The sequence below is a fragment of the Cavia porcellus genome, unplaced genomic scaffold, assembly GCF_034190915.1.
Source record: "Cavia porcellus strain 051 isolate PalLab524CR breed Dunkin Hartley unplaced genomic scaffold, mCavPor4.1 scaffold_30, whole genome shotgun sequence".
Taxonomy (NCBI): domain Eukaryota; kingdom Metazoa; phylum Chordata; class Mammalia; order Rodentia; family Caviidae; genus Cavia; species Cavia porcellus.
In genome coordinates, this window is record NW_026947513.1 from 16815531 (window position 1) to 16837982 (window position 22452).

Below are 22452 nucleotides of genomic sequence, written 5' to 3' on the forward strand. Positions count from 1 at the left end.
GTTTAATAGTGTAAAGTACAAAGGCGTAGCTTACTCCTTGTCTACACCCTCCCATCAGTACTTTAGACCAACGCAGGGTTCCACAAGCTAATACTGGAAAAAACTTTCCAAACATCCTAAACAATTTGCATGTCACTGGTTATAGGTTCAGAAATTTTTCAATATACTAATGGGCTGGGAAAATAGAGTACAGTTCTTGATTTGCAAATTTTCAAGAGAAAGAAATTCAAAAATAAAGCTTGCTCTTTGTAAATTTAAACGCATGTTTAAATACTAAATTTAAAAACCCAAATAAATATAAAATCTAAAAATTAAACTCAGGGCGGGAATGTAATACATAGGCACAGCACCAGCCTGGCAAGCGTGAGGCCCTCAGTTCAATTTCTGGTATTAAAAAAGAAAGTAGTATTTTAAAGAAGACCAAAAAATAAAAATGAAACTCAAATAACAAAAATGTCAGTAGAGGGAATCTTCAGATATTGAGACAGGCTACTATCCTATAAAGTTATTTTACCTGTGGAATGTAATATGATTGTAAAAGGCCTTTGAAAATACCTAAATCTCATTCCTTCAATACACAATTTCTCTGCAAGAAAATTACCAACAGAACTATGTTCCCTCAAAATCCAAATGCTGAAGGCTTAATCTGAGTGTGACTATATTTGGCAGTACAATCTTAATTAAGGTTAAAAGAGGCCCTATTCTAATAACACTGAAGGCTTTATGCTATTATTCTAATAGTGATGGCCTTCTAGAAAGACACAGAAGCCTGGCTTCTGAGAAAAGGCATTATGAGCAGGTATCAAAAAGTCAGCATTGGAAAGCCAGGCAAGCCTCAGTCAGAATCCAACCAATCTGGCACCCTGATGTCAAACTTCAGCCTCCACAACTGTCAAAAAATAAATTTCTGTTATTTAAGCACCCAACTATAGTTTTTGTTATAGTAAGTAAAGCAAGCAAAGAAACTATCTTCAATATCCAAATTAAAATGGTCTGTGTAAAGAACCCACATAAAGAAGAAGGGAGACGTAATGACACAATGACGTTTTTGTTTGTTTGTTTGTTCAAAGTGAATGTTCAGCACACACTCAGAGGTTCTAAAATTGCCAATAAAGGCGGTGGCATAAAGATAAATGTCAAAAACACTTTCTTTAGGAGACACACTTAACCTGTTATTACTAGGCCAAAACAGTCACCAAAAAATAATCAATTAAAATTCAAATAATCAATAATATACTATATATATAATATATATATATATATAAATCATTCATCACAGAACATTCTAACAGATGCACTTACCACAACTATTAACACAATACTCGTCGCTGTCCAGATTAATTGAGAGGAAAAACTTTGCAAAGGTTTAAAACTATCCTGAGCTTTTTCATTTTTATCATATTTACTTAACACATATCTGAACTCAAGAGTGGGTTACCTGCAGCACAGACTAATAACATGAAATTCATGATACACAGATGATCCTGGGGCTGTCCCAAAATGTCCTTAAGAATAACTGATCATTACAGAGGGAACAAATCTAAAATATTACCATGAAGTATTTTATCTATTAATAAGCTTGTAATTCATATGTTTTTACTCATGAAAAATAAAGTATAAATGAATGACTTTGGAACTTTAAAGTGTATCAAGCAGTTAGATACATTAAATTAAAAAATTTATTTAAATTTTAATTATTTAGGTGCTGATAACTTTGCAAAAATTGAAATAATTTACCTATTTTTTCATAGAGCTAGTTAAGAAAAGAATTTTTTAAGAACTTGAATTTTAAGGTTGCTAAGCATTTTCCTTCAACTGTGAAATTTTCTTCAAGATGAAAAAGCTGTAAGAAGTTTCTATTCTTTTGTATTTAGTGCAGTAAACAATTGCATACTACTGTTCTTTACATTTTTTTGCTAACAGGTTTGACATTTCATGTGTTTTATAAGATAAACTTCCATCAAATCACAGTTGTGCTTACCTCCTGCTCTCAACTTCTACATCTTTATTTTCCCCTCCTCCAAACATTAAACGGCACTACATCAAAAAGAAAGGTTTCTGTGATCTATGTCAAATATGAAATAGCTGCATGAAAGATATGCAAAAACCATTAAGCTGCAGAGCAGAAGAAAGGTGTCACCATTAGAGGCTTGAAGGTATCTGCTACTTACTCTATCAGATTTCCTCTGAGAAAGATCAGTGCTCATGGCCATAATGCTAGCAAATGCTACTTGGAATTGCTTTCTGCTGAGAGAGCTTCAAGGTGAAGGTGATTCAAAAAAAGAAAGAAAGTAGCAGCAGCTGAGGCCTCAAGTGACAGAAATTAAGAAAATATTCTAAGGTTCATTGACCCCATTTCCTGACCAAGCCCAGCCCTCCACAGAAAGAGCAGGCAAGAATTTAGGAGCACCCCCAGAAGAACACAGAACTGATTTACCTAGAACAGAGGTGGCAAACCTATGGCATGCATGTTATTGGTCTCTTAAGACAAAAGATATTAATGTATGAGTTGGATTTTTATAACCTAAAACTTCACTATTCAGGTTTGATTGCAGTGTTGACACTTTGCAATAAATGAGTGAGTTCTGAGTTGCAGTTTGGCACTTGGTCTCTAAAAGTGTGCCATCACTGACCTAGAACGTCAATTGTGTCAGATAAAATAACAAGAAAGAAGACGGGCAGGGTGCGAGCTATACAAATTACAAGGCGGAAGGAAAGAACTATGACTAGGGAGAGGCTCCATGCAGAGGAAAACACTGCATCATATTCATTTAAACAGTTTCATGAGCCGTTTAACAAGTAATTATGTTAAAATCATCATCTGCAAAGAAATATTATTTGCTAGATCAAAAAATTCACTAAGTATCATTTGTAGAAGTCATTATTTGATTAAAGAAAAACTCAGATTTTATAAACCACAGTTCCATTCCATTTAAAAAGCTGTAACTTTAAAATTATCCAATTTTTACTGCAGTACAAAGCAGGATCATAAGAAATATTCAGGATCACATCTGAAGGTATTATTATTTATTTGTTCACTTTATGATCTCAGGATCAAAAGTGCAAAGTCTATTAACTTCCATAATCAAAGAAATAAAGGTTAAATCTAACCTAAAAATCACAGGAAAACAGTGCTGCGATAAGCTACCACTAAATTATTCACCACTAATTTTAATGTTATTTCAATTCTAATTTTCAAAAACTGAATCATAATAATCTTTTGTATGATGCAAAGCTTACATTCACAATTCAAGGATTTAAAAATACACTATTAGTACACTATTACACTATTAACTAATTACTATTAGTTAACTATTAGTAATAGTAATAACTATTACTACACTAACACAGTATTAACTATTTTGAATTAAAGGGATTCTATGCAAAGATGTCACTCTGACCTTGGTATTCTTTAAAAACAGAAAATGAAAAACCTGTATGAATGCAGTAACCACCTGTCTGCAAGAACAGAGTGGAAGTCAGAGAGAGCATAAGAAATCTCTACTAACACTGTTAAAATAACTCGTGGGGGGGGGGGGTATTGGAGACTGGACCAAGGCCTTCTGCACTGAGCTACATTCCCAGTCCTTGTTTAAAATAGAGTCTCCCTAAATTGCTAACTTTTCAATGCTGAGCTTAACCATGTGATCCTTCTACCTCAGCCTTCCAGAATAACTTACCTGAACTTACCTGTCAACCCTTGCCTCTCCCAAGACACATAATTTACTTTTTCACAACTTGCTACTCTTTGACAATTCATTATGTAAGTGGCAGACTCTTTCTTTAGGTCCCTCCTTACAAGGTTTCTAATGTGGGGTAAAACTTATATTTATTTGTGGTAGTAAATGTGTACATTTTCCCTTTTAATCTATTTTACACCAATTTAATTCTCAGACCTTGCCAGGACTCTCAGAGGATGAAGGTGCAGTTTTGCAACCCAACATATACAACAAGCTGAGCATCAAATGATCCTTTCTAAAATTTGTGACATATAGGCTTGAACTCACAATGTAGCTCAGACTCTGCTTATATTCTTGTCTTAGCCTTCTGAATGAAATAAAAGACTTAAAGCTAAAAGGGCTTACAAAATTAATGACCTATAATCCTACAAAATAATCTAGTTCTTTGATATGTAGTCAACTTTTTAACAATAGTTAATAAATGAGTGGTTAAGAGAGTAGATTCTAGAGTCAAATGTAGTAGAATGAAATACCAGTTAGCCTAAAAATATGTGTTGAGTGGAACAGTGTAAAGATTATCTAATTTTGTAGGGTTCCTATGAGGATTAAATAGCTCACCAAAAATTCTAAAACAACCTATCACCAAAGATCTAATAGATGGCATTTTGACTACTGATTCCTAGCAATTACCACACTTCACTATTAACATTAGAAATGTTAACATAAAGAGAAATTCATTAGGGTCTCTGTCCTCAAAGAGTTTATACTCTAATAAGAGACATTTAAACTTTAACAGAGCCCTGTTAACGGCCATGTTTACTTTGCAAATGGTAAAGGGCTATCCATTCTCTCGCAAGCCCAAATTGCACTTCAATCCCCAAAAGTACCTAAAGGCAAGACAATCAGTAGCCGAGACTTGGGCTTAGGAAAATGGTGGAGAAATGTCAACCTGCACCCTGAACAGAAGTCTGTAAAGCACTTTGGTAACCACAAAGCTTGAACAGCCTCGCACCCCCTAATAGAAAGACAAGTATTACCTTTTCGTGGAAAAACTATTTCCCACCTCAACCCTGAAAAAAGCCACAGCTATTCTGGGTTAACTTTGAAAAACCGATGAAAGTGTTCTCTTTCTACTACTGTAAATCGTCATCTCTCGTACTGTGCAGCCATGTCAGGATACCAGTGACATATCATTAGCTGGTGGGGTTCTAGAATTCTGCTTCCCATCAAGTCATGCTACCTTTTCACATCTGTCTTCTACAGTAGACTGCAAGCACTTCCATTCCTCCTTACATCCTTCCTACTTAGCACAATGACTCATACGAACCTTGGTGCTTTGAATCACCTAACACTGCCAAACATTGTGCCCAGCTCCAAGATACAAGCCCTGAAAGCATGTTTCCTGTTGAAAAACAATGACCAAGTTGGGAGACAGAGTCAGCAACTGAAATATGACAACTGTAGTCATGAAACACTACAATACCAGGTGGAGGGAAGATGTAGTTAGGAAAATCCAGACAGAATTAATGGAAGAGATGCTCCCTCAATTAAAAGGACAAAAAGCTCAGAAGTCCCAGGGACTTATAAGGTAGAAAAACTCTGGGAAAGAAGGTACATTACAAATGACATTAGGAAGAAAATCTGAATAGAGAAGAAAACGTTGGTTGAGTAAGTGTGTGTGTGCGTACGTGTGTGTGTAAAATTTAGAAATACTGAAAAAATTAAATGACTCCAAGTTGAATACTGACATCTTATCAAATTTCTTACCTCCCTGAAATTCCTTTTGTCGCCCCTGGAATGTCTGGAACAGGCCGATGTCTCAGCAGAAAAGATCGAGAGGGCCTTGAAACCAGCTTGCTACGACTTCTCATAGGTGACAACACTGGTGATGACGGAACATACAAATCATTTACAACCATTTCTCCTTGAAACGGAAACAGTGGGGATGGTAGTGATCTTTCTACTAAGCCATTAGGTCCACTTGTAGACTGCGCTTCTGACGCTGAACAATTCCAGGAAAAATGACATTCAGGGTCTGCATTAGGAAGTATGCTGAAGTCTTCTGACACCAAATCAACTTTTTCTGTTGGTTGTTCTTTAACTGTACCATCTGTAGTCTTCTTCATAAGCAAAGATTCTATCTTACCAGATAATGAATCACGAGAATCCAAATTCTGGTGTAATTCTTCTGAAATGGGCAAGTCATGTTCAGAAAGAGCTAACTTCTCATCCGCTTGGAAAGATTGGCTTTTTTTCATATGAATGTCATTCTGATCCAGATTTTTAACTGTCTCCAACTGTGTCAAGCTAGGTGTCTGAGTACTTCCAGAAACAGAAATTTCCATGCAGGTGTTCCTCTCAGAAGATGGAGCATGGCAATCCTTTGAAGTGCCTTCATTCTTTGTTTTACGAATATTTGCATATATTGGAATTTCTTGCATGTTTGACAAGATCATTTGTAATTTTTTTAGTATCCTCCTACGGTGACCTGTAGGTGATATTCCGATTTCATGTAGCACACTATCATTTATTCCTCCACAGTCCTTCACAGTATAAAAACCAAACTCTTGAAAATGTAAGAGGTACTGCTCCAAATTAATGCTCATTAAGAAATCTTTGATATCAATATTTACTTCACTGACTGAGGACATAATGGTGGCTTCATTACTAAGCTAAATTCTACAAAGCAGCACAATGAGGCGCATATATAAGATATACTTCTCTATTGGTTCTTCCTTTACCATTCAAGAAGTTATCTTCTCAAATGTTATGTTCTCCATGAAGAATGTTTCGTGAGCTTAACGTCTGGAAAAAATAAAAATTAAATTAAATTAAAAAAAATATATGTATATATGTATAGCAATATATGTGTTCCAAACACTGAACCCACAATCTTAAAATGCTAAGCATGCACTCTACCATTAAGCTATACCTCCAGTACAGGACATGCTAATTAGTAAAGCTTTGTTTTACATAAACTTTACCTGAAAAAGATACAACAGTAATTAGGACAGTTTTCACTCATTGAGTATAGAAGTGGCATGTTGCTTTGCACACTCCAGGAAGTGAATTTCTAGGGAAAACTTAAAAGACACACAACAGAAATACTATGGCAGTATCAAACTATAATTTTCAAAATGTTAAAAATAAGCTTTCTCACACATACAGTACGAACATGTCTGCAACATTTTATTCATCTCCGTAACTGAAGGAGTAACCAGTAAGATGGTAAGGCTGTTTCCAAGAGCATCTGTGTCTATCACAGACTTTGTTTTAAAAAGCATTAGAATAAGTTAGCTATGTAAGATTCTTCTTAAACTAGTTAATGTTCTTTAGGGCAACAAAGTAACACTGAGACTATCTTTTCTATAGGACAAAAATTTACAAGTTAACAGATAACTTCCCATTGTCTAGGCTGTAATCAAACAGTACCCAAGTCAGGCACTAGAATTAGAATTAAAATACAATACCCATAGGTTGGGCCTGTTAAACAACAGCCTCAAAAAACTAATATCTTTAAGACTCTTAACAGGTTGAACATATTTCTCAGTCACTAATTTTCATTTCAATCATGCAAATAGTCATATATATATATATATATATATATATATATATATTCTTTTTTTTTTTTTTTTTGCAGTACCGGGTCATATATTTAAACAATATTAATAAGATTTACTCACACAGTCATTTCTCAAATACATTACATAACAAGAAGCTAATATGAAAATGAAAGATAAAAAGTTCAAAGGTCACATTTTCTTCCAATGTACACAGTAGTTTTGATTACATATATGAGATTTCTGATGATGTCAACAGAAATGAAAGTCCAGAGAGGAAGTACAAGCTTACTCAGGTAAAGCTTTACTGGAGAAGAAAGAGAGCCAAAAAGAAATTCAGCTTGAGAAGAGGAAAAGGCAAAAAGAAATTAAGACAGAGAAAAAGAAAAAATCATGATGACCAATTAACCCAGAAAGAATTAAGCTTTTTATTCCTATAGGAGTGGATGAAGGTCTAGCAGTTTTTCATCTGTTTTTAGCAATTGCAAAAAGTATCTTTTTTTTCTTGTACAAACATCCTGGCCTTGAGGAAGGAGTAGTCAAGTTGTCCCAGGAACTGTTCCTTCTCTCCCTTCTACTGACAGGCATCCCCATGATGCACAAATATCCTGGCCTTGTGATAAGCATGGGATACTGTAACTGCTGGAGAATACACAGTGGGGGGCTGAGAAAACACAGTGCTTTTGTTTGGCAGAGTGAGGTATAGACAGGGAAGAACACACATCATACTTTTTTTTTTTTTTTAATTTAAAAGGAAAAAGAGAAAAAAAAAAAAACAGAACAAACTTTCAAATGGGCCCTGAGTTGAGGCCCAAGGAGCACCCTCATTGTCTCACATTCAGACAGATTATTCTCCCAAACAACCAGATTTTAAAACAGAGTGAATTTATCTCGGGGATGGTTATATGTGTGTGTTCAGGTAATGAAAATGCATATATGTAAATTTCTATATATCACTCTTCCATAAAAAGACCATAAGGCTACGCTAAATAAATCAGGCACATAAACTTAAGTATCACATGGATCCTCATCCATGAGAAACCCGAAGTATAAATAATTTAAAGAGCAAAATAAAAGACAGATAAGAGAAAACAGGGAGCAGATCTTTTGCAAATGGGAAGGGACCAGGAGACAGGAGGAAAGGGAAGTGAGGGGAGAACAAAAGAAAGTAAAAACAAATAAGATGTGTTATACACACGTACCAACTCTTCACAGTGAATGTAATCATCATGAACTATAAAGAAGTACTAACAAAAACAATAAAAATTTAAGAGAAAAAAATACAAAATATACAAAAACAAATAATAAGATAAGGTAAATTTGTCTGAGCAAGCTTTGATGTATTATTCCTGGAAAACACATCAAAAAAAGCTCTCCAAAGCACTGCTCGGACTCTGCAAGTGTTAGGTGCCACTTGTTCGTAGGCTATTGCCTTCATTATTTAAAAATACCAGCAAACACTGAGAAATCGGCATACTATCAGAAGGAAAACAACGTATCTTCTCCAGATCTTACTGCAGGAGAAGTTAAAACACAAAAAAGGCTGAAAATGCCTGTCAGTAAGGTACTTCTGCATCTCATCAAGATATCAAAATGGTTAGAAAAGAAATAAAAAGTTAACCTCAACATCAAATTCAAGCCACCTTATTTTGTACTGTCTATTTCTTTGGCACATTGTAAAATGGAAATCACTATTACAAATAATAAAGTGGATATATAATTTATCCCCTTTAGAAATGATGAACAGGATCAACAGGTCAATAATTTAAAATGATTAGAAGTACTTTCCCTATAAGTAGAATCAAGTATAAAAAGGCAGAGTCTTCCTTACCAGTGCTTATAAAAACTTTACAGAAATAAAAACAATTCCCACAAAATGTACCCATCAAGAAACCTTCAGGCACCAAAACCCACCCATCCCCAGTCCCAAAGACCTGAGGGGATTCCCAAGCCCACTCATGTCTCATCCAGGACATTGAATGAGAGGGACTGCTCATTGAGAGAACTGTGTCCTACCTCCCTGGCCTATGAATATGACCATATTTGGAGACAGGGTTCTAGGCAGTAATTAAGCTTTGAGGTGGTAAAGCTGGAACCTTGGCACACAGGATTAGCTCCCTCACCAGACGGACACCAGAGACAACATCCTCTTTCCCTTCCTAGCCCACTGCAGTGAAAGGTCACAAGAAGGCAGCCTGGATGGAAGACAGAGCCCTCACCAAGAACCCACTCAGCTAGCCTGCCTCCAGCACTGTTAAGAGATACATTTCTGTGTTTAAACCACACAGTCTGTGGCACTGCTACAGATGATGGCTGTCTTAATCCCTTTCCTCTGCACTGAGACACATTACCTGATACATGCAATTTGGAGCGGGAGAGATCTATTTTTATTTTTGTTTTTGTTTTTTTGAGAGATTTATTTTGGCTCACATTTAGTCCAAAGTAAGCCAGCTCCCAAGAAGAAACAGAATGTAAAAGAGGCATGAGCGGAGAGCTGAGCTGTTCATGTCATGGCAGCCAGGAAGCAGCCCGTGAAGGCAAGAACCAGAGTGAAAATCCCGTAGGAGGTCAGGCTCCCAGTGACTGGCCTCTTTCCACCCAGCACCACAGCACATTTAGCTATCGTGTCCTCTGGTCTAATCCTCCTCCAAAGGCTGCTCTGAGCACATTAGCTCTTTGGGGACACCTAGACATAAAGCAGTAACTAGCCTGACTAATACACTTCTCTCCCCCACTGGCCTTGCTGTGGTTCACAGCCTCAGTGTATCTCTTCCTTGAAACACTGACACAGTCTCTGAACAATTCTGCCCATGCTCCATGTATCAGAAAAGTATCAAAACTCCAAATTTGGCATGTCACTGAACATACTCCAAAGGATAAAGTCTATGCTCATTACAGATCCACGTGATAGTCTGGGCCCTTCTATTAATAATAATAGTGAGTACTACTGATCCAAATAGCAAATATGCATGAGATTCCAACCACCACACATATTTCCTGCAATAGAGGAGTTTCTAGGATTTGCTTGGGTGGGGGGGCAGGGAGGTCCTAGGACACCAGCATCATATTTAACCTATGTCAAACGTTCTATCAACATCCTTCACTCACTTCAGTTGATTATTAATTTTCACTCTTCTGAGAGAAGCTCTTTAATAATTTTATAGTTTTTGCACGTCTGTATCTGCTTTTCTATGGACATATTCTACTAACATTAACATCTATTAACTAGTAGCCCGGAATTTTCCAAAGTACTTGAAACATGTTTAAGAGATGGAGACAGGTTGGTAAGGAGGGCAGAAGTGTTTGAGGAGCCACTTTTGTTCATGTGTTTTGTACTTGTGTTTTAATACACAAAATCCTTTCCTTTCTCTGGAGTCTACACATACATCTGTACTTCCTGGGCAACTGAACAAAGGATAACGGTATTAAATATTTTACACAAAACCACCTCACTACAACCACTTAAGATGTTGAATATGACCAATGCCCTGGTTCTTTTTCGTAATGGGAAAAGGCTTCACTCTCCTAGGCCCTAGAAGCTTCTCAGCACTTTTATGCCAGCTCTATGATCCAATCATCTGGTTTAACTGTCTGGTCGCTCCCAAGAGATGAACATCCAAGATCTAGTTTTTTCCTTAGAAGATCTAGTACCCAAGCACATGCTTTGACACAAAGAGATGGACATGTCTAACTCCATAAAATTATAATTCAGGAGGAGGACACAGTGGTGCCTATCTGTAATGCCAGCTACTTGGGATGCTGAAGCCCAAGAATCACGAGAGAAAGAGAGAGAGAGAGAGAGAGAGAGAGAGAGAGAGAGAGAGAGACAGACAGACAGAGAGAGAGAGAGAGACAGAGAGACAGAGAGAGACAGAGAGAAAGAAAAGAAAAGCATAGCAAAGCAAAAGCCAGGGAACACATCCCAGTGTTAAGAGTATCTGCCTAGCAGGCAAGAGGCCTTGGGTTCAATTCTAGTACAGCAAAAAGAGAGGAGAGAGACAGAGAGACAGAGAGACAGAGACAGACAGACAGACAGACAGAGAATATATATGGTGCTAAATTCCTTAATATGAAATTTACATCCTTCTACTTTGACCTCCAAGTGTGCCTGTTGGCCCATGCATCATGTTCTAGGTACATGGCCCTCCAGGGGCTGATTTGTGGATCTACTAAACAACAAAAACTGTGGGTAACACAGGAAACTGTCACTGGAATAATCTTCAAAGATGATCATGGTATGCATAAAATGTAGTAATCCCTATTCTAAATTTTCTACACTTCTCAAGTATTCTTTATTTCCATTTATCTAAGTCCAATCTCATACTTTTCCCTCCTTGAACAGAAAGGCTTTCCTAATACACTGCATATAAGCATGGATTCAAAGTAGGTTTAAATCCCATCTCCTACATTCCCTTGAAATATGAACACTGGCATATGTCCAAGATGATATGCCCCATTGCATTTCCCACACAATGGAAACACTTGGGTAGTTCAGTACTGGAGTAAAGGAGAGAATTCATCATGTCAAAATAGTCCTTAGCACACAGTGACACCTAGGAAACATTTGCTCGCACCATGATACTTACTTGCACCACAGCTTAAATGTTTTTCCCTGGTTAAGGTCTAACCACACACTATTTCTTTTATAAGCTTTTTACAAAATGAGAAATTCACATTAGTTTCTGCATAAACTTACATTTACTTCTTAGAATGTTGTATTAGTTCATTCAGGTTGTTATTACAAAATACGTTAGACTGAATAATATATAATGAATAGGAATTTATTGCTTGCAGTTCTGGAAGCTGAGGCACTCAAGATCAAGGCACCAACAGATTTTGTGTTTGTAAAAACTTCTTTCTCATATATGGCACTACTATCGATGTGTTTTCACACAGCAGAAGAGCCAAGTGAGCTAACAAGTTAGCTTAGCCCATTTTACAAACTCACTAATCTCATCCACCTCCTGACCTAATCACCTCCCCACTTCTTACTACCAGTACTGTGAAAATATATGAATATTTATTTCATGTATTTTGGTGTGAGGGACACACCATTCAGACCTCAGCAAGTGTTTAATTATATTTTGCTCATTCCATAGAAGACTACAGTCTAAAAGCCCAGACTCTAAAGCCAAAGACCATGAATCAAATCCAGGTTCCCCACTCATTTTGTGCCACTGTATGAGTAATTAATCTTTTGGCTTCAGGTTTCACATCAGGAAAACGGGAGGAATAATAATAACACCTACAGTTCATAGAGCTGCTGTGAAATGTGTTAGGACAGGCAAAGCACATAACATACTAAGCAGCACATAACAAAGCCAAGTCAGTGTTTCCACTATTACTTTATTATCATGACATACTCTGCCAAGAAGATGTGCCCATGTAAGTTCCTAATAACTGCCAAATTATTTATCAACATAGTGCAATATATGTTTAGAGAACACATATAGGACACTACCATAAAGACTGTACACATGCTGGTCCTAACCTGACAAGTTTCCATGAGGAAATAAAATTTAGAAGCAATCTGTTACATGTGATCTTGTCCACTGTTCAAGCTCTGGCCCTTGATTTAAACACTATCACTTATAGGTTCTCAACAATGTTGTTAAAGATACCTTTCCCAGCTTTGAGATATTTTAAAATGAGAAGTGTAAAGTACACATAGCTTTATTTAAATCAACCAGCTTGTAAGGAGCAGAAATGGAATTCAAACAGACTTCTCTAATCCATCTACCATGAGGGAAAAAAAAAGATTCTCAAACCTAAAGTCAAGTACGACAGGTGACTGCCAGAATCAGTCCAAACCATCAATGAGCCATTTAACAACTCACAGTCTAGGACTGCCTTCTCTCTCCTGTGCCTCAAACAAGGAAGACCACACAGTAGGCCCCTCCCCATTCTCACCCACCCTCCCCCACTATCTATAGAATCTGTGTATGTTTTTAGTTGAACTAGGAAAAAAAACAACCCAAAATCATGCTTTCAGTTAAATCATTTCATTAAGTCATAAGGCCATTCATTAGTCAATGCTTACAACTTTAGGAATTGCTTTTCCTTGATCCCAATATATTATAGGACAAAAAATAACAACAGTATAATTGAACTCACTTGTACATTTAATGCATTCAAACAATGAATCAAAACATCATAAAAGTGGAAGTATAACCTTATCACAGTTAGAAACTTGCAAATGTGATGAAATAATAGGCTTGACAATCATAGGATCATAGGACTGAAAAGAACCTTTAAAAAGAAATACAAAAAAAATGACAGCTACATGAATAATCAAACTTTTCAATGTCTTACAATGAAGTCTTACAGATTCAAAGTAACAAAGAAGTTTATTGTATTCTAGAACAGTAGTTCCCAATACAATCAAACTATATCCCAGGATTAGATCCAAAATACATGAGAAGATATTTTTTCGGTCTCCATAACTGAGTGATATCAGCAGATAAGATACTCACTAACATTCTACAATGGCACCTAAAACTTCAGGGACAATTCTTATTCCTTTAAATCTCTACAACTAATTAAGTCTTCATATAGTGCCTGGTACTAGAACGTACTATAGTACTTCCAACTTGTTAACTTACTGTGGAAAAACAGCTAATTCCTTGGAAAATTAAAGGATTTCACATGCATAATATGCTCAACTAAGTAGTTCAGGCTACAGGTCTTACAAGTCCATTTGTGTTTCAGTACAAAATATGTCATAAAAACCAGGCATATTATTTGTACATCAAAGAAACTCAATGTTTAACACTGAGATATTAATTCCAAGTATTCATAAAGACACGTTCAATTTTGTTACCATAACCAATCACAAGAGAAAGAAGAAAGTTTTAGAGAAATGGTGCTATTCATATTATTCTATCCCGTGGTATAATACAGACTGCAAAAAGCTGAAGGTCAGGACTCCTGATTATTTCAGGAAGAGTGATTAGTCCCTGAAGAGTATACAACTGATCATCTGGCATTCCTTGACACTATTATTTATTTACCCTCCTTATCATGTATGAAATGAAGCTCCTTCAGGAAGCCAACTCCTCTCACATCTAAGTGTGTACATCTCACACATTTAAATGTATACTCACTGTGAACTCTTTTACCTAAGTTTTATACCTAGACCACCACGCCCTCCCCACCCATCAAAACACATTCATAGTTGTTTAATTCTCCTCAGACTTACATTACTAACAATAACCAAGAACTGTAAAGGGTTAGTAGATCATCTGTGTAGGGATCTCATTTAATCCTCATGAACACTTTGGAAAGAAAACTCTAATCTCAAAGCTATGCTTTCAGAGTTGGTTACAATCTATGCTATTAATTGAGATGCCCTAACAGTTGTACAACTGATTTAATGGTAGAAATGTATCAAAGACTTCATAGTTTCCTCACCTTTGTGCATTATGCATAAGCACTTACATTCACTAGGGAAATACTGCTCAAATATACCATGACATGCAGGTTCAAAATTACAGACCTGTTAGTTCAATTGTGGGAAGGTATGTTCACATAAGTGCTTAAAAACAGGAGCCTATATTCATTCATATGCAGTTGCCTGAGATGTATGAGTTAATAAATTAATCAAGAACATCTCTGAAATCATTGTGAAAAGCAATGGTAATCTATACAGTAGTTTATTGAAATTTATTTCATATTTATGATTTCAGGAAGGCAACTAACACATCACTGATACAGTACAGTACTAAATCAAAATCCAACTGCCACATAAGACCAAAGCAAGTATTCAGAAACCACATGCACATCAATGGTGACAGTATAAAAAACTGGAATATGAAAGTACTGATAAAAAGAATTCTGAACACCAGGGATTTAGCTCAGCAGCATAAGCACCTGCCTGGCAAGTGCAAGATTGCAAGTTCGATCCCCGGTTAAAAAAAAAAATCTGATCATATCTCAAAGATTTATATTTAAATGAGATGTAAAAGGATCAAAACAATGTGCCTGGGCAGATAAATGGGTAACAAAATGTGGTGCATACACAGGATGTAAGACTCCACTACTAAGAGCATTAAAAAAGAAAAAAAGGAGAGAGAGATGGAAGAAATCCTGCCACCTGTTACAAGACAGCTGACTGCTGAAGATTTGATGCTCCATGAAATAAGCCAATCATGTAAAGGCCAAATACTATATAATTTCTTTATAACAATTATCTTAGGGGCCAAATTCATGGAAATTCTAAGTAGAAATGGTGGTTACCAGGGAGAAAAGGAGAATGAATGAGTACAGGATTTCAGTTTTAAAAGATGAAAAATTTCTGGAACTCTGTTTCAAAACAATGTAAATATACTTAATACGATAATATTGTGCATTCCAAAATAGTTAGGAGAATATATTTTAAGTTTTTATGACAACAAAAAAGAGACAAGGCATGGAATGGAGTCCCAGTGTTGTATACACTTTAATTTTTTCTCTTCCTTGAGAGCCAGCTCAAGGCTCAGAAGTGCAGCACCGTCACTCCATGAGGTCCTCCCTCCTACTCTGTATGTCTTTAATCCCTCATTAATGCCAGCCATGCAATAACACAAGTATCACAATGCAAGAATTCCAAACCTGGTTTCCCCACTTTCTGAGTATCCTGATTAAATTATGTAACTTTCCCTGAAGTTCAGATTCCTCACTTGTAAAATAAGGATAATATGCCTCATATCCACAACATTATATTTAACAGTACATGACGTCAAGTGCAAGTTTACAACAAATGCTGGTTATTAGTTATATAAAATAATGTACCTGACCATATTCATATTATATTAACATATTTGGTTTGAGTGGCATGAAGAACTTGGTTCTTCAGATGGCATAACAATTTGACATTCCTTTAAGTAATGTCAATTATTCTTCTAATAAACCCATAAAGCACTTAACACAGCAGTAAACACAACTTTATTAATTTCATGAAATATAGATGTTGATAGCATATAGAGATTGATGATTTCACCTAAAGACAACAGACCTAGGGCCAGGGATTTAGCTTAGTGGCATAAGCACCTGCCTGGCAAGTGTGAGCTTGTAAGCTCCCCACTACCAAAAACAAGCAAACAAACAAACAAACAAACAAAAAAAGAATGCCACCTCTAAAGAGCTAAAGAATAGGGCCAGGGATTTAGCTCTATGGTATAAGTACAAGGTCATGAGTTTGATTCCCAGTATGGAGGAAAAAAAGACAACAGACCTGGAACCCAGGTCACTGTGATTCCCAGAGGTTCCAGCTCAGCGCAGTGCAACCTTGCAAACTTGGGAAATTCCTTTCTTGCAACTCACAGCTGCCATCAGTAAGCAGGAATAACAACATTTTAAGATGATTTTAAGATGAAATCAGTGAATACGCATAAGCATCTTAGAATAGTATCTGGCAAACAAGTATTTAGTAGCTGCTAGATGGAGAATAACTAAGGTTAGATCTTAAAATAGGCAGGCTCTAGGCAAAATCATTTCATGCTTGGATCATGGAAAAGGATTATTCTAAGCTGCATTTTTATTACTGAACAACTTAACGTACAATCTGAAACAAGCACAACTTTTAAAATCTAGAATTTAACATCTATGTATTTCCATGCCCTTGAAGGCCAGGAGTCTTAACTCCTTTATTTAGTATGAAAAGTTAAATGGTAGCACAGCTAACATCTAGGTTTAGGTATTTTAGCAAATATCTTAATGGTGATACGATCCTTCATAAATTCTTCCTTTAAATTGCCCACTGAGATTTTCAGTTAATTGGCTGAGGTTTGCAACTTGTTATACATCCTAATGGTAAGATCTTTAAAGTAGAACACTAAGCTTGGGCAACCAAAGAATGACTTCATCTTCTAGTTTCTACAAGGGCAGAACCGGAAGTCATGGGAAGGAGAGATACACTGAAGCCTGCGTCACTAAGGTAGACTCTGGCTGCCTGTCTCTAACACTCAGGCACCTGCATAGGCCTGGTACTGGCCTCTCCTACTTCTCCGCTGAGGAGACTATCTGTATACGGACAACGGGAAGAAAGAGAAGCAGACATTCTTTCCTTATTGACCTTATTCCTCACAGGAACTTATTCTTCAGGATTCTGTCTCAATGCATGATATGCTGGACATAGCTTTAATGTTCACTGTGGTGAAAACGGTCATTACACTTCAATACAAAAATTGTAAAGTATACACTTACAGTGTATTGCGTAAGTATGCTACATCACAATTTAAAAATTTTTGCACAACTGGATACTGTACTATCTCACTGAGTTTGAGTCACGTCTATACACCAACAATCAGATATTTCAAAATAGCCTACCATGAAATGTTTCCTCTTTGTATTTATAAATACTATCCTGACCTCTTTTCCAACTCCACTTAAGGGCTTTCCATTGGTTCGGTAATTGTCAAGTTTCTTTTTTTAAAAAGAAAGTACCACAACAAATGTCTCCTAACTTATTGCTATTTATTTATACTGGTTCATTTAATAAATATTTAAAGAACACTACTTTCTCCAAGATAATAGTGGGAAATATTTTCAGTTCAAGATAACAATATCTATTATCTCATTTGAAAACAGTAGCCACATCCAAAGTGAAGATACAATGCCCCCTTCCAAGAGTTTAAAACAAAGTAGCAGATTAGACAATGAGCAAAGGACCATCACCTGTATTTTATTCAAATTCAATCAATCCTTTACTGCTCAGTGCCAGTAAAGAATGAATAGCTACATTTTGGCAGAATCTGTTGCATCAAAAAAAGCACCTAATAATGAAGACATTTTTTTAAAAAAGGTTTTTTTGCAAACCTTACTTTTCCTATGGTTTACTTTTAATCACCTAGAGAAGCAGCATTATACTTCAGAATTACTTTGAAACTAACATCTCAAATCAACCCCAAGAATCTAGCACAACACGGCAGTGACTCAGAGCTGTGCAAATTGAGGGGATCAACGTAGACCCAGTGATGGGTTTCAAGACGTACAAGAAGAAATACCACTGGTGCAGAAAGCAATATTCATTTTTTTTGCTTTTCATCAGTATAAGTTTGTAATACATAATAATTACATTCCTTCTGAGGAGTTGGTACACATACATGACACATTTTAACACTTTTTAAAATTTATTCTAGCTTATTAGTTCACAGTTGTAGATTTTAATGTTTACATTCCCTGTGGGAAGTTGGTACATGCACACAACACACTCCCAATTCATTTTTTCATCCCCTAACCCTTCCCTCCATCCTTTCTCCATCTCTTGATCCATTTTCCCTGTAATAAACAATCTATTTCCCTACTTTGTATGACAATATCCATCTTTTATTTTGCTCATTTAGTCTGGATTTCTCATCTAAGAGAAAATATGACATTTAAACTTGTGCATCCGATTCATTTCACAACATATGGTCACAAAATACCTTCATTTTCCTGCAAAGAATTTGAGTTTTTCTTTCTTTATGGCAAAGTCGTATTCCATTATGTGAAAATACCACATTTTCTTTACCTAGTCATCTGCTGATGAACATATAATCCAGTTCCAAGATTTAGCTACTATGAACTATGCTCCACAATAGCAAATGCAAATCTGAGTAAAAAGAACGAAGCAGGAAGCATCACAATCCTGGACCTGAAATTATATTACCAAGCTACTGTGATAAAAACAGCACAGTACTGGTCCAAAACAGACATGAGGATCAGTGGAACAGAAAAGAAAATGCAGAAACAATTCCAAGTACATTCAATTATTTGAAGCACACAGTGGAAGAAAGACAGCCTCTTTAATAAATTATTTTGGGAAAACTGGCTACCCATATTGAAGATTGAATCTAGACCGATATTCTTACCATGTACTAAAATCAAAAGTACTACATGTTAAGCTATAAACATTTAACATGCTGGAACACATTCTAATTATTTTCACAAAGATCCATCAGCCCTTTTCCTATTATCTACCTTTTATTTCGTTCTTTATATTCTTGGTTTCTCACAGAAGAGAAACCATGCACTATTTAAGCTTACATATCTAATTTGTTTCACCTAACATTATGATCTCAAGGTACATCCATGTTCCTACAAATGACTCCAGTGTATCCTCCTTTTTATCTGAAAGCAGGAGGAATGCCAGGAAGGAGGAAGAAAGGCAGAATAAACACCAGGTAACAGGAAGGAGGCTCAGTAGCTGAGATGGATCCATGATGCTTCAACAAGTGATGAAAGACGACACCACAACTGCTGGCTAGAGTCAACTCTGAAGGGCTCTGAACAACAGAGTGAGGAGTCTGCATTTCTTGAAGATGGGGGAAAACTCTGGATGATCCCTCACTGTCATCCAACCCAAAAGCCCAAGCCATTTGATAATCAAAAAGGAAACCACAATTCTCTTCCTCTCTTGCACAGATCAAACCCTTCTCATACTCTGTGTACTACAACCAATACTGTCCTGTTTGCATTCTGTTTTGGTTAAAGCCTTCTGATCAGTCTCTGAATATTCCTTCACCTGTCCATCTCCACAGGCATGTACAGCATAAGACAGAAAAACAATGTGCTTCCTGTAAGTACTTTTCATTGCCAAACCTGCCCAATAAAATGACTACTCCAATCCAGATCAGGGCTCTTTGTTCCCTCTCAATCATAAACAGCTTATGCTGAGTCAAAAGTGTAACAAAATTGCACAAGTCAAATTTCTAACTAGACAAAATCATAACAAGAAAATATTATTAAGCCAAATGGCTTATCTAATATTATACTTAATTTAGCCAATACTTTTTTTAAAAGCTCAAATAATAAACTATAAAGCAGAAAAGATTAAGAAGGCATCTCCTAACTTTTCACATCTGTCACATTTGGTCAAAACTTAAGAAATATTTCAACATTATCTTTAAAATCTCTACCTGAAGAATCCCAAAATAAAGAAAGAATTCAAAAAATATCCACATTTTGCTAAGGGTAAAATTTGAACTCAATAAATCAATAATTAAGAAGAGGGGAACATATTCTACAAGAAGGTATTAAAGCAATGACTTTCATTTACACTTACCATTTTATAGCCAGTTTCACCAAACTTTCTGAGTTGCAAAGAAGTAGATAAGAAAGTGACAAAATAAGTAACTCAGAATCTGAAACAGTGTACTTCAGTTTTAAAAATGCTAATCTAACAGTTCCTATGAAAACTGCAATTCATTATGATCTGAGTTCTATATTTAATCACAGTAACTGAGCTTAAGTTGAATCTGAAAAGTATTTAGTGAATATCCATGAACCGCACTGGGAGGAACTTGCGAAACCAGAAGAATGATCAATTGTTTTTAAATGTACCATTGGCCTCTCCCTGCACAGGCAACCCCTATAAAATCTGACAGGCTCACAGGAGAAGAAAAAATACAAACACATGCACACCCACATAAATACGTTTTAATGAGCCATTTGATTTACCCTCTAGGTACATTTTAATTTAATATATCTTTGGGTACTGATAATCACAAATCGAGTCTATACACAACCCTCTTAAGGTGTTAGGACCCACCTTAGGGGTGTGGGTTAAATATCTGTTTGGAAAGAAGTCAGGGAGATATTTCCATTTCGGGCTCTAGCCTACTTCCATGACCCACTTTTTTCTTTTTTAAAACATTGTTAAACAGTGGACTGTCATGAGACTGTTCCCAGCATATCTCTCTTGAAGGTGTATGAAAGCCATGAATAAGAATTCAGAGGATTTTCTTCTGCCTCGTTAAAAAAGTTAGCATTCTTTTTTAAACACCCATAACTTCACCTTCCAATTACTGATGGGCAATGTTCCATACACTCCTGCTGGTGCAGAGTGCTTAAGTGCGGGGAGATCAATACTGAGCTTGTAAGTACAATACTATTATTGGCAATAACAATGACATCCGATTAAATGTACTTTTAAAAATAGCTTATTTTCAAAACACTTGTTTTTAAACCCAAAGGATTTAGTCCACTGAACAGTCTACAAGGACAAGCTTGCAAAACATAAAAAATAAAGACAGGAAAAGACAGAAATAAGAAAGTTGCTATCATCATACAAACTGGCAGCACCCTAAAATGTCATTATCCACACAAACCACCTTATCGTTCTCTTATACTTTCCCTGTCATTATCAAAGATTACAGCTCACAATAAATTTTGAGAAGTCTTCCCCGCATCAAAATAATCCCAAATCGTCAGGAGGTGGGAAAAGTGGTTACGAAAACAAGCCAGAATGAAATAAAATAACACTTACTTCAATAAATAGGATGACACCCATTCTCCCAAGAGAACTGTCTCCAAAAGTGAAGAAGGAGCAATCTCATAAACTCATTCTCCACAGGTCCCCCTGCACGGTGTTGGGTTCAAGTGGGTGGAGGCCAAGGGTTGTAATTAAAGTTAATTAACAGGCCAGTCGCTTCAAAGTGTGCAACGAGCAGGGTGCGGGGGAGCACAGAGGCAGGACCAAAATCATTATCTCTTCTGAGAAAGGAGCCTGGAACTTGCTTCCTGGGGAGGGAGGTCCTAGCTGTGTGCCCGGCTTGTCACCCTGCCGGGTCAAATCCCAGAAGTAAGTGCAGTTTCTCTATCACTTACCGCTTCTGCTTTCTTTTTAGACGCCCACACGCGGGAGCAAATCCAAGAGGCAGAAACCAGAACCCAGCACTTGGCGCTCCAGAAACTGACCGGGAAAAGTGAGGCCGCCCCGGCTCGCGCCGAGGGCCCGGCACCCCGGCCCGGCCCAGCCCGCCCGCGCCCCGTCCTCGGTCCGCGCCCCGGTACTCGCCTGGCGCGTGGCCGCCGAGCTCGGAGGCGAGGCGGGGCGGGGCTGGGCGCCCCCAGGCCGGCTTCGCTCCCGCCCTCCGCTCCGGCGCGGCCCCGGCGTCCCCGGCCCCGCCGGCTGTCTCCAGTGGGCTGCGGCCGCGCGGGCGGCGCTCTTCCTCGGCCGCCGCACCTGGAGGCGGGAGCGCCGCTGGCGCGGGCCGAGAGGCGCGCAGCTCCGGAAGCGCCGCGCCCGCCGGAGCCCGGCCCAGGTGCGCCCGCGCCGCCGCTTCCTCCGGCCCGCGCGGGGGCAGCGCGAGCTCGCGGCGGGGGCGGTCGGGCCGGCCGCCCTGGTTCCGCCGCATAGCTGGGCGGCTGACTCAGTGGGTCGCGCGGGGCCGCGCCTGCCACCTGGCGCACCTCGCGGGAGGCGCCCGGGCCGACGGCGCCGCCGGGGTGCGCCCTGCGCGGGGCGGCGAGGG

The 22452-nt window shown here is 37.7% G+C and overlaps 1 protein-coding gene across 6 annotated transcripts in view; it reads right to left on the reverse strand.

Moving 5' to 3' along the window:
* The window catches only part of Arap2 (ArfGAP with RhoGAP domain, ankyrin repeat and PH domain 2), a 168520-nt gene extending 146547 nt beyond the window's left edge, over positions 1-21973 (reverse strand). For 3 of the 6 annotated variants that reach the window (XM_063240676.1, XM_063240677.1, XM_063240675.1), the window contains exons 1-2: positions 21806-21972; positions 5448-6485 (exon numbers count right to left, since the gene is read on the reverse strand). In XM_063240676.1, coding sequence (XP_063096746.1) covers positions 5448-6331 — 884 coding nt within the window. In that variant the 5' untranslated portion in view covers positions 6332-6485; positions 21806-21972. Of the gene's footprint in view, positions 1-1981; positions 2122-5447; positions 6486-21464; positions 21734-21805 lie in introns of those variants that run through there. The other 3 variants (XM_063240678.1, XM_013149981.3, XM_063240680.1) reach the window with 3 other exon arrangements.
* Positions 21974-22452: the final 479 nt, after the last annotated feature.